This window comes from Rhincodon typus, chromosome 33, assembly GCF_021869965.1.
Source record: "Rhincodon typus isolate 14 chromosome 33, sRhiTyp1.1, whole genome shotgun sequence".
Classification (NCBI taxonomy): Eukaryota; Metazoa; Chordata; class Chondrichthyes; order Orectolobiformes; family Rhincodontidae; genus Rhincodon; species Rhincodon typus.
In genome coordinates, this window is record NC_063364.1 from 35,149,311 (window position 1) to 35,162,730 (window position 13,420).

The window sequence follows — 13,420 nt, forward strand, 5'->3', positions numbered from 1 at the left end:
GCACTGACCCTCCCACAGTGCGGCGCTCCCTCGGCACTGACCCTCCCTCAGCGCCGACCCACCGACATGATGCACTCCCTCAGCGCCGACCCTCCGACAGTGCGGCGCTCCCTCGGCACTGACCCTCCCTCAGTACTGCCCCTCCGACAGTGCGGCACTCCCTTAGTACTGCCCCTCTGACAATGCAGCACTCCCTCGGCACTGACCATCCGACACTCCCTCAGTACTGCCTCTCTGACAATGCAGCACTCCCTCAGTGCTGACCCTCCATTAGTGCAATGGTCCCTCAGTGCTGACCGTCTAACAGAGTCGTATTCCCTTCAACACCAACCCTTTGACTGTGCTGCACTCCGTCAGTAATGCACTGAATTTCCCACGCTGACTGTAACTGTTTAAGTAAATTGTCAAATAATCTAAACCAACATTTAGATTCTGTCACTCCCTGAGCTTTTCCTTCACATCTTTGTTTTACGTTTCCTCCTCTGCTAAAGTCTGGAAATCAGTCACTCAAACATTTCACAAAAAACAAGAGCTAGTAATATCAACGCCCTTTTACTGAAATACTGCGGCCAGGAAGCCTCAACTACTTTGACCGGTCACAGCCGAAGAGCTTTTCCTTAATGAGAGCTCAGTCCTAAGTGGCTGGGAGCTCCAGCACGACATAATGCAATCTACTTTGACCAAATGAACAGTTTGAAAAGCAAACCTGTACTTTTTAATGTGGCAAGTCACATTACCAACATATTTGATCCAAATTTCTCAGGTCCGTATGTCTGTCCCATCATTGCACTGTAGCCTGAGCTAAAAATGTCCATCCCCTCATGTGTTGTAAGATGCCCAGAATCAGCTGGATGAGTAAATTCATCATCAACATGATCCAAGACCATTCAGAACATCCATCAGCAGCAGTCCCTAAGTAAAGGTTCCTCTCAGTCAGCCCCAGGCCATCACACACTCACTGAAATTGCTAGTCATTTAAAGAGGGTCACAAACGGTCAACAGCAAACAGCACAATGCTGGCAGAAAGGCTTCATGAAGAAGTTGGCATCACTTGGGAAGAAATAGAACCCCAAAGATTCAGGAACCTCAGAAGAAGGGAGGTGATAGTCTTGTGGTATTAGCGCTAGATTATTAATCCAGAGACCCAGATAATGTTCTGGGGACCTGGCTTTGAATCCTGCATTGGCAGTTGATGGAATTTGATTTCAATAATAATCTGGAAATCAGAGTCCAATGATGATAGTAAACCATTGCCAATTGTCAGAAATAAAAAAAAAAACATCCTGTTCGCTAATGACCTTAAGGGAAGGAAACTGCCATCCTTACCTGGTCTGGCCTACATGTGACTCCAGACCCACGGCAAATGTGGGTCACTTTTAACTGTTCCCTGGACACTTAGTGATAGACAATAAATGCTGGCCTAGCCAGCAACGCCTCATCCCATGAATGAATTTTTTTTAAAAATTGCATCCAGCTTGAAACATTTCTCAAATCCCACTTCCACCAATGTTTTTTTGTGACAGAAACTTAATTAATGAGCAGAAAACTAAGAATTATTTAGTGAGTTGGAAGTGACTCCCTGGAGGGTCTGAGTTGCTGTCCCCAGCGAGTGGGAGTGCTAGCACTCACCTTTAGTTTGGTTGTCTTTTCATGCAGCGTTATCATTTCCTTTCGAATGTTAACAAGCTTATTGTAATAACATTTTGCTTCAGTGAACTAAAGAGAAAGAAATAGCAAAACTTACTGTTAAAGTTAACCATATTCAGAAAAGTTTCCATCTAAAACATTTTGAATACAATAACAGAAGACTGAGTACAGTCCATGATGGTCAGTTCCTGCCTCGATTTCAATCACAGGAACAAGATACAACAGAATCTCACAAAAGTCAAACAATAAACAGTTGCTGCAAACTCAGGCAATCTAATGGCTTTAATAACTTCGTTTTAGGATCCAAATAGAAACAGGAAATTGACAACAACCAGGGACAGAAATTGGGGCTGGGAGTACACATCATCAGATTTTTCAAATTATCAAAAATGGACCTGTCTAATTACACAGTGATCAGAAACAAAACCTTCCAAAAAACACCCCAAATGAAGGCATTAATGAACACACCAAGTAGATTTTCCAGCTGGATCCATCCCTCCCACTCACTCACATCCTTCAAACAGGATCAAAATTGGAAGATTTCAGGATTATTTCTCATGGACAAATTATCGGATTTGTTGAATTCACTTGTTGAAATCTGACCTCCTAACCTTTGCTTGCTAGAATAAGACCAGAACTGCTACCATTAATGGAGGTCATCATTTAAAAACGGAAATTAGACTCACCCTATAAAGACTGTGGCTACGAGAGTAGGTCAGAAGCTAGGAATCCTGCAGCGAGTAACTCCCCTCCTGACTCCCCAAAGCCTGTTCATCATCCACAAGGCACAAGTCAGGAGTGTGATGGAATACTCCCCACTTGCCTGGATTACAGCACCTCCAACAACATTCAAGAAGCTCAACACCATCCAGGACAAAGCACCACATTCTTAAGCATCCACTCCCTTCATTAACAACGGTCAGCAGCAGTGTGTACCATCTATAAGATGCGCTGCAGAAATGCATCAAAGATCCTTTCAGTTGTTTCAGCGGCGGGAGTCCGGGAGGAAGCGCGAGGGCAGCCTGGGAAGGTGAGCTTTTCGATTATAAAAATCTTACCTCGCGTGACTCCATTTTTGGACTAAGTGAGGTAATATATTTGGGCGGTTGCTTTACCCGAAACACTACCTAGGTGGTGTCTCCCACCCATCCTCCTCCTCCTCTAACCAAAAAAAAAAAAGGTTCTGAGCACTGATTTGGTAAGGCTACTAGTATTTTATTTTTATTTGTCTGTTTGGGAATTCAGAACAGTGGGAATGGATGTTAGGGCAGTTGTATGCTCCTCCTGTAGAATGCGGGAGGTAAAGGTCACCAGTAGTGTCCCCACTGACTTCATCTGTGGGAAGTGCACCCAACTCCAGCTCCTCAGAAACCGTGTTAGGGAACTGGAGCTGGAGCTGGATGAACTTCGGATCATTCGGGAGGCTGAGGGGGTAATTGAGAGGAGTTACGGGGAGGTAGTCACACCTCAGGTACAGAAAAAAAGTAGATGGGTTACAGTCAGGGGACGGAAAGGGAACAGGCAGACAGTGCAGGGATCCCCTGTGGCCATTCCCCTCAAGAACAAGTATACCGTTTTGGATACTGTTGGGGGGGACGACTTACCAGGGGTAAGCCATGGGGTACAGGTCTCTGGCACAGAGTCTGTCCCTGTTGCTCAGAAGGGAAGTGGGGAGAGGAGGAGAGCATTAGTCATTGGGGACTCCATAGTTAGGGGGACAGATAGGAGATTCTGTGGGAACGAGAGAGACTCGCGGTTGGTGTGTTGCCTCCCAGGTGCCAGGGTCCGTGATGTCTCGGATCGTGTTTTCGGGATCCTTAAGGGGGAGGGGGAGCAGCCCCAAGTCGTGGTCCACATAGGCACCAACGACATAGGTAGGAAAAGGGATGGGGACGTAAGGCAGAAATTCAAGGAACTAGAGTGGAAGCTTAGAGCTAGAACAAACAGAGTTGCTATCTCTGGTTTGTTACCCATGCCACGTGCTAGCGAGGCGAGGAATAGGGAGAGAGAGCAGTTGAACACGTGGCTACAGGCATGGTGCAGGAGGGAGGGAGGGATTCAGATACCTGGATAATCGGGGCTCATTCTGGGGTAGGTGGGACCTCTACAAACGGGATGGTCTACACCTGAACCAGAGGGGTACCAATATCCTGGGGGGGAAATTTGCTAATGCTCTTCGGGATGGTTTAAACTAATTCAACAGGGGGATGGGAACCTGAATTGTAGCTCCAGTGTACAGGAGGTTGAGAGTAGTGAGGTCATAAATAAGGTTTCAAGGTCGCAGGAGTGTACCGGCAGGCAGGAAGGTGGTTTGAAGTGTGTCTACTTCAATGCCAGGAGCATCCGGAATAAGGTGGGTGAACTTGCAGCATGTGTTGGTACCTGTTGTGGCCATTTCGGAGACATGGGTAGAGCAGGGACAGGAATGGTTGTTGCAGGTTCCGGGGTTTAGATGTTTCAGTAAGATCAGGGAAGGTGGTAAAAGAGGGGGAGGTGTGGCATTGTTAGTCAAGGACAGTATTACGGTGGCAGAAAGGACATTTGATGACAACTCGTCTACTGAGGTAGTATGGGCTGAGGTTAGAACCAGGAAAGGAGAGGTCACCCTGTCGGGAGTTTTCTATAGGCCTCCGAATAGTTCCAGAGATGTAGAGGAAAAGATTGCAAAGATGATTCTGGATAGGAGCGAAAGTAACAGGGTAGTTGTTATGGGGGACTTTAACTTTCCAAATATTGACTGGAAACGCTATAGTTCGAGTACTTCAGATGGGTCAGTTTTTGTCCAATGTGTGCAGGAGGGTTTCCTGACACAGTATGTAGATAGGCCAACAAGAGGCGAGGCCACATTGGATTTGGTACTGGGTAATGAACCAGGCCAGGTGTTAGATTTGGAGGTAGGTGAGCACTTTGGTGATAGTGACCACAATTCGGTTACTTTTACTTTAGCGATGGAAAGGGATCGGTATATACCGCAGGGCAAGAGTTATAGCTGGGGGAAAGGCAATTATGAGGCGATGAGGCAAGATTTAGGATGCATAGGATGCAGAAGGAAACTGCAGGGGCTGGGCACAATTGAAATGTGGAGCTTGTTCAAGGAACAGCTACTGCGTGTCCTTGACCAGTATGTACCTGTCAGGCAGGGAGGAAGTGGTCGAGTGAGGGGACCGTGGTTTACTAAAGAAGTTGAATCTCTTGTCAAGAGGAAGAAGGAGGCTTATGTAGAGATGAGGCGTGAAGGCTCAGTTAGGGCGCTTGAGAGTTACAAGTTAGCCAGGAAGGACCTAAAGAGAGAGCTAAGAAGAGCCAGGAGGGGACATGAGAAGTCTTTAGCAGGTAGGATCAAGGAAAACCCTAAAGCTTTCTATAGGTATGTCAGGAATAAAAGAATGACTAGAGTAAGATTGGGGCCGGTCAAGGACAGTAGTGGGAAGTTGTGCGTGGAGTCCAAAGAGATAGGAGAGGTGCTAAATGAATATTTTTCGTCAGTATTCACACAGGAAAAAGACAATGTAGTCGAGGAGAATACTGAGATACATTCTATTAGACTAGACGGGATTGAGGTTCATAAGGAGGAGTTGTTAGCAATTCTGGAAGGTGTGAAAATAGATAAGTCCCCTGGGCCAGATGGGATTTATCCTAGGATTCTCTGGTAAGCTAGAGAGGAGATTGCAGAGCCTTTGGCTTTGATCTTTATGTCGTCATTGTCTTCAGGAATAGTGCCAGAAGACTGGAGACGAGCAAATGTTGTCCCCTTGTTCAAGAAGGGGAGTAGAGACAACCCTGGTAATTATAGACCAGTGAGCCTTACTTCGGTTGTGGGTAAAGTGTTGGAAAGGATTATAAGAGATAGGATTTATAATCATCTAGAAAGGAATAATTTGATTAGGGATAGTCAACACGGTTTTGTGAAGGGTAGGTCGTGCCTCACAAACCTTATTGAGTTCTTTGAGAAGGTGACCAAACAGGTGGATGAGGGTAAAGCGGTTGATGTGGTGTATTTGGATTTCAGTAAAGCGTTTGATAAGGTTCCCCACGGTAGGCTATTGCAGAAAATACGGAGGCATGGGATTGAGGGTGATTTAGCGGTTTGGATCAGAAATTGGCTAGCTGTAAGAAGACAGAGGGTGGTGGTTGATGGGAAATGTTCATCCTGGAGTTCAGTTACTAGTGGCGTACCTCAAGGATCTGTTTTGGGGCCACTGCTGTTTGTCATTTTTATAAATGACCTGGATGAGGGCGTAGAAGGATGGGTTAGTAAATTTGCGGATGACACCAAAGTTGGTGGAGGTGTGGATAGTGCGGAAGGATGTTGCAGGTTACAGAGGGACATAGATAAGCTGCAGAGCTGGGCTGAGAGGTGGCAAATGGAGTTTAATGCGGAAAAGTGTGAGGTGATTCACTTTGGAAGGAGTAACAGGAATACAGAGTACTGGGCTAATGGTAAGATTCTTGGTAGTGTGGATGAGCAGAAAGATCTCGGTGTCCATGTGCATAGATCACTGAAAGTTGCCACCCAGGTTGATAGCGTTGTTAAGAAGGCGTACAGTATGTTAGGTTTTATTGGTAGAGGGATTGAGTTTCGGAGCCATGAGGTCATGTTGCAGCTGTACAAAACTCTGGTGCGGCCGCACTTGGAGTATGGCGTACAGTTCTGGTCACCGCATTATAGGAAGGATGTGGAAGCATTGGAAAGGGTGCAGAGGAGATTTACAAGGATGTTGCCTGGTATGGAGGGAAGGTCTTATGAGGAAAGGCTGAGGGTCTTGAGGCTGTTTTCGTTAGAGAAAAGAAGGTTAAGAGGTGACTTGATAGAGACATACAAGATGATCAAAGGATTAGATAGGGTGGACAGTGGGAGCCTTTTTCCTCGGATGGTGATGGCTAGCACGAGGGGACATAGCTTTAAATTGAGGGGTGATAGATATAGGACAGATGTCAGAGGTAGGTTCTTTACTCAGAGAGTAGTAAGGGCGTGGAATGCCCTGCCTGCAAAAATAGTAGACTCGCCCACTTTAAGGGCATTTAAATGGTCATTGGATAAACATATGGATGATAATGGAATAGTTTAGGTTAGATGAGCTTCAGATTGGTTTCACAGGTCGGCGCAACATCGAGGGCCGAAGGGCCTGTACTGCGCTGTAACCTTCTATGTTCTATGTTCTAGACACCTATCCTCAGACAGCAGCTTCCAAACTTGCAACCTCGAAGGATAGGGGCAGTAGATACATGGCAACACCACCACCTGCAAGTTCCCTCTAAGACACTCACCATCCTGACTTGGAAATACATCACCATTCCTATATTGTTATTGGGTCAAAATCCTGAACTCCATCCCTAACTGAATTGTGGTCTGTCACAACTCCCTGGAATAGTGTGCGGAAATCAAGCCCCACTACACTTAGAGTTGTCATAATTGCAAAAATGTCATTAAATCACTGGCTGCCCAATCTTACCTAACCAGAATTAGACAATTACAGCAATGTGCACTTCAGGTTTCTTATCATTAAGACAATAGCTTTATTGTAATCAAAATGTTTTTAACCAATGGCTAAAAAGAAACATGAATTACTAACATAAATTCCACCGCTATTTAAAATTCTAAAGCACATATAGACACACAAAGAAACAAGAGAAGGATATTTAGGGGTCAAAAATGGGAGAGAAAATAAACTTGGAGAAACAGTTTAATAGCACCACTCCAAGCCACTGGAGCTGGTGAATTATTTTCTTTTGGTTCCTTCCAGTTCTTTGCCGATGAGACGAGATTGTTTGTACGTCACTGCTGTCTTTCATTCTCTGGTCATGAATTTGCCCCCTTCAATGTCTCTGAAAGTTATTTTTCCACTTTTTCCTTCCAACAGGCAATTTGCAGGAAGAGTAGTTTACAGGGAAATGGCAGTGAGAGAAACTACTGGAAGATTTTCTGTTACTGCTCCTCAAAGGAGAAGGGATGGAGGGAGGGAGGGACGGATATACAGAGAGAGACACACAGACAGACAGGGTTGGGGAGGCCGAGACAGACAGAGAGAGGGAAATACAAAGATAGAGAGACACAGGCAGATAGAGAGAGAGAGAGAGCCATATTCAGAAAGGGAGACACACAGACAGACAGGGAGAGAGAGAGAGCAAGAAAGATAGATGGCCGGAACCAATTAAGTTGATGTAACTATGCCGAGCCCTCCAGAGCCCGGAGTCAGTTGAAAAATCATTCAAAAGACCGTCACTGAGCAAAACTGCAAACTGCTTCAACCACAAACAAAGAGAGCTGAGGTATCAAGCCTTCCCCACTGCTTGAAAAAGGCTATGGTGTAAATACAATTCACAATGTATTCCGTCACTCATTCTTAAAACATCAACATCTTATTCCACTATTTACTCTGTTTAAAGCAGTATCTTTTAGTCACCATTTTAGTCCGCTATCCAAAAATAATAAGTGGTCTTGACAGAAGGGCCCCACACCATATCTACAGCAATTCAAAAGAGTACCTCACCACCACCTCCCCCAGGGCAATCAGGGATGGGAAACAAATGCTGGCCCAGCAAACATTGCTCACAAGTTGTGAATAAAGGAAAGGCAAAGCCACATAAATTAATATCTGGAATTCATTTAAAATAGTGAAGTATTATTACTTAAAATTGTAATCAATTTCAAATTATATTTAAAAGCTGCAAAATTCCATTTCACAGCAAGTAAAACATTCCATCAGACTAAGCCCTCCTATAAATCAGGCATGTACAAGGAATTCTGTTTGCACAACAAGCTGATTCATTTGTCAATCCAAGGCAGTTACACCTACTGAAAGTCTGACAATATTAATGAGCCTTTCACATTCTGCAGTCTAATTGCAATGAAGGGGACCAGTGGCTCGATAGATCTTTCAGAGAGCCAGGACAGGCATGATGGACAGAGTGGCCTCTTCCTGTACTGTATGATTCTACGAACGTGGAACCATCTCTATTCCTCCATGTAGTCACTGCAACCTCTGTATCATATACAGTCTCTCTAACATGGTACTTACAAGCATGTTGATATCCAGCACCAAGTGGCACTCCCGGAACTTAGCAATCTCTTGCTCCAGCGTATCTAATAAGATCACTTGGTTCTGCCTAAAATAATTGAAATAATTGAAATCTTTTAGAAAGAAATAAAGTCTATTACTATTGTCAGTTCTATTTTAGACTCTGCTGGTTCCACAGATAACCATGCTGACTTCCACAGTTCATCAGTTGGCATTAATGGTTTTGTTTGTTTACTGGGAGTTGCTGACATTCTGCTACAACAAAGTGTGTAGTCAGAAGAAATCATTTGCACATATCCCAGCATTTACTGGACATAATCTCCATTAATGCCTGCCTTGGATACCAGACAGGTTAGACACAGGAAGTATATTCCCAATGATGAGGGAGTCCAGAATCAGGTGTTATAGTTTAAGATAAGGCGTAAACCATTTAGGAGATAGATAAGGAGAAATTTCTTCACCCAGTGAGTGGTTGTTTGTGGGATTCACTGCCAGACAAAGTGGTTGAGATTAAAACATTGTGTTTTCAAGGAAGCAGATATAGCTCTTGGGGCTAAAGGAATGAAGGGATATGGCAGGATTGGGGTACTGAGCTTGATGATCAGCCATGATCATATTGAATAGCAAAGCAGGCTTGAAGGATTAAATAGCCTAGTCCTACTCCTATTTTCAATTTTTTCAAATCAATTCCCCCCAGACGCTCTCACTCACCACCCCTCTCAGTGACCCTCCCATCTCGCCCCACTCTCAACTAGACACTCCCAATTCTCTGCTTTGGAAGTAGTTCAGAGCAAGTGTATCAGACTATACTTGGAATGGGATGGTTGTTTTCTGAAATTAGGTTGGACAGGCCAGGCTTCTATCTGTTACAGTATAGAAGAATAAGGGTTAACTTCATTAAAACATATAAAAGACTGACAGGTGTTGACAGTGTGGAAACTGAGGGGATGTTTCCTCTTATGGGAGAATCTTGAGCCAGGCATCACTGTTTAAAAATCATGTGTGTTCATTTAAAATGGGCATAAGACAATTTTCTTTCTCTCTCAGAGTCATCAATCTTGAGTTCTCTTACTGAAAAGGGATGGAAGCAGAATTTTTGAATATTTTTAAAATAGACGTTGATAGATTCTTGTTAAACAAGGAGGTGAAAGGTTCAGGTCGATAGAGCTGTGGATTTGAGGTTACAATCAGTTCAGTCATGATCTTATTGAATGATGCAACAGGCTGAATGGCCTGTATGTGTATATGTAAATTTGTATGGTCTGCTGTCTTTTCAAGGACTTGTCTGTCTGTGCCTCCCTTGATTTCCTAAGTAACTACACCTAACCTACCTCTCTCTTTATACAGATATAGAGAGGGGCACATGTATTGTACATATGTGTGCCTCGGTGCCCTTGTTCCTCACTCTCTGCACCAGGTATTCCAACTGTCAGGGAATTCTTAGTTACTCTGGCAAAGATATGTGGGAACATCACCTAACTGGAAGGCTTGTAGCAGGGGAAGGGGGAGGGGATTCCGTGAGGGGAATATCTCGACACAGATTTAGGGGTGAGGAGACAGCAGTTTAATGGGGTTTTGTGTGATGGTTTAGAATTTTGTGGGAATACTGTGCTGTGAAGAACTAACTGTCAGGCCACTGGAGGCAAGACTCTGTGTCTGACCAGCCAAATGGGTTCACCATTTTTAACAAGAGGAGAACTTCATATCGAAAAACTCCTGGATTAACAACTTCCAAAAGTTATTCTTGCTAATTTAAATACTGACCTATTTAAATGAAATGAGATCTGATGATTGCTGACAAGTAATGGGGATGTCAGCACCCATAGCGATATCATATCAAATCTTATATGTATCCATATCAGCCTTGTACCTCTGTTTTAAGATTTCCTCATGTGACTGCATCTTAGTTTATAGGTAATTTAATGTAAAGTAACATTTACTCAACATACAAGGGGAAACAATCAATAATTAACAATCAAAGATAAATACACTCAGAAACATACGTCAGTTCCTGGAGGGCAGTTTTTGATTGCTGTAGATTGGGGAGGTAGTGAGAGATCAGGCCCCCTGCCAGTTTTTCCACAGTTGCCTGATTCACAATGATTAACTCAGAGTTCTCAAAATCCATTCTGGATTCACCAGGGTCTACATCAAAGGAAAAAACAGAGAGTGAAGGATCATTAAAGTTATGAGACCATCATCCAAGATTGCAATATTGCAATCATCAATTCATGCACTACGTAAACTTGCACATTTTCTGTTTCAGGGCTAAGAGTGTCTTTCAATTTTTTAAAAAAAGTTTAGGTTCATTCTCATGTGCATAAAAGTGAGGCATAGAACAACTGATTTTTGTATTTTCGAACCTTCAATCAGTTCAATGTAGTTACAGGTCTGACAAAGTCAAGCTGTCTCTACTGTGACTCAATATGTGCTTTAATGAGACTAAAATGCCGGAGTCCTCCAACTGATTGGAGAACTACATCAATTTAATTGATGATGCAGGTCCCTTACTTTTTCTCTAAAATTGACCCCTCTTTGCTGTTAAGGTTTCGATGCCTTTGTTACTTGTAGGTTACTGTGCACCAGGACATACTATTGGCAAAACATCAGTCAATTTTACTGAGATAGTAGGAACTGCAGATGCTGGAGAATCCGAGACAACAAGGTGCAGGGCTGGATGAACACAGCAGGCCAAGCAGCATCATAGGAGCAGAGAGGCTGACGTTTACTTTCAGATGGGGCTCACATAGCAAGTTCCTTCAATCAATGAGAGGCATAGATAGGAAGAAATAAAGAAAAACAGAGAGTAAGTGGCAAAAATACAAGAGGGAGACTAAGCCTGAGGGGAAAGAGAGGGGCAGCAGGAGAGGGATAAAAGAGACACAGTGACCAATTTAGAGGCAGAGAGATAAAGAGGCAAACACATATCCCTTTCATCAATACTGCACTACAGAAAATGGCACAGGTTTCTATGTGTTACCTGACACCAAGAGTGCAATGACAGGAGTAGGGAGGAGAGGCAACAGGAGGATGATGGTTGTAGCAAGGCTGGAATCTAACCAATTTTGTGATGAAAATTTGACAAGTCATGCCCACACTTCACAGCCTTCAATTAACTTTTGCAGGGCAAGAGTAAACACTATCCCATATACCTCAATATTCTCCTTTCATTCATTTTTTGCAAAAACTATTCAATGAAACACTTACATTACGCACATTCTCATAATATTCTCAGTCACTAAATGGAGATATACAGTCAAGAAACAACTTGTTGCAATAAAAGTTAGACAATCCAACAACGACGATTAAAGTGCCAGCTACACTGAATACCAGCGCTCACTTCAGTAGTTCATTCAGCCTACATTATCAACCTCAATTCAGGGCACACAACAAGTAATTTAACAGGATAGTGGGAGCCTTGGGCTTGCAGCCCACTATGTCCTTCCCACACTATCATCCTGCTTCTAATTCTAACCCTCCAGCATCATCCTCGTCCCAGAATCAGCTGTTCAGGGAGACACTGTCTCTGAGGGAGGGGCATCCACTGCCAAGACAGAGCTGGGAAAGTGGAAGTTTAAGGGTTAATGCTCAAAAATAATGAAGACATTAATAACTCTTGCTAACTTTGTCCAACCTGCTCGTCTTACCTTTTGTGAGGTTCTGTTCTGGAGATATGCTTGGACTGGTGTTCCCTGGCTCCATGGCTTCCTGACACTTGCTGTTTTTTTTACAAAAACAATAATGCATAAAGGATCAGTAAACAGCAATTGCATTCAACAGCTTTTCCATCAGTTGTAATATCTTTTCCCACAAATTATACTACAACCCCACTCTGTTACAACGATAATGCACAAACATGGTGTCATATTTCACCCAGACAGTGGTGAGCCTCTGGAATTCCCTGCCACAGAAAGTGGTTGAGGCCAAAAATATAGTTCTTAGAGTGAAAGGGATCAAAGGGTACGTGGAAAAGGCAGAAAGAGGAGACTCAGTTAGATTATCAGCCATGACCATATTGAATGGTGGAGAAGGCTTGATCTACTGAATAGCCCACTCCTGCTCCTGTTTTCTGTTTCTATTGAATGGGTGGGCTGTCTTACGAGGCGAGGCTTGTAACTGCTGGACTTCAGAAGAGTATAAAGTGACTTCATTGAAACATACAAGATCTTGAGGAGTCTTGACAGATTGGATGTGGACAGGGGTGATCCATTTTAAACAGAGATGAGGAGAATTTCTTTTTTTCTCTGGGGATGGAGCTATCCTCCTGAAATAGCAGTGGAAGGAGACTCTTTCAATTTTTTTAAGGGGAGGTGGATAGATTCTTACTAAGTGAGAGCTGAAAGGTTATCGGAGACACGTGGGAATGCCAATTTGGGATTACAATGTGATTAGTCATGATCTCATTGCATTTTGGAGCAGGCTTGAGGGGCGAAGAGTCTACTCCTGCTCCCAGTTTCTATAAACTCAATATCCCTGGAATATTCCAGCATAGTTCCAGTTGCTCTCCCACTCTCCACTGCTGGTGTCTTGGATCACGTGGCTGGGAGGGCCTGCTGAACCACCAGCTCCCGGCACCAACCTTCAAACGCCTTGAGAGCCTTGACTCTGTCTATCCCCAGTCCCCAAACCCCCTCTGCCCATCACCTCAACCCCCAATACTCCCCATATACCCCCACACCTCTATCCCCAAACCCTCTCGGCCCATCACCTCAACCCCCAATACACCCCATATACCCCCACACCTCTATCCCCAA

The 13,420-nt window shown here is 43.9% G+C and overlaps 1 protein-coding gene across 1 annotated transcript in view; it reads right to left on the minus strand.

Annotated features, from left to right (window-relative positions):
* The window catches only part of bloc1s6 (biogenesis of lysosomal organelles complex-1, subunit 6, pallidin), an 18,671-nt gene extending 6,228 nt beyond the window's left edge, over nt 1-12,443 (minus strand). The window contains exons 1-4 of the mRNA XM_048615704.1: nt 12,314-12,443; nt 10,670-10,811; nt 8,667-8,754; nt 1,630-1,716 (exon numbers count right to left, since the gene is read on the minus strand). Of these exons, the coding sequence (XP_048471661.1) occupies nt 1,630-1,716; nt 8,667-8,754; nt 10,670-10,811; nt 12,314-12,413 (417 nt within the window). The 5' untranslated portion in view covers nt 12,414-12,443. The remainder of the gene's footprint in view (nt 1-1,629; nt 1,717-8,666; nt 8,755-10,669; nt 10,812-12,313) is intronic.
* Between the last annotated feature and the right edge of the window lie 977 nt (nt 12,444-13,420).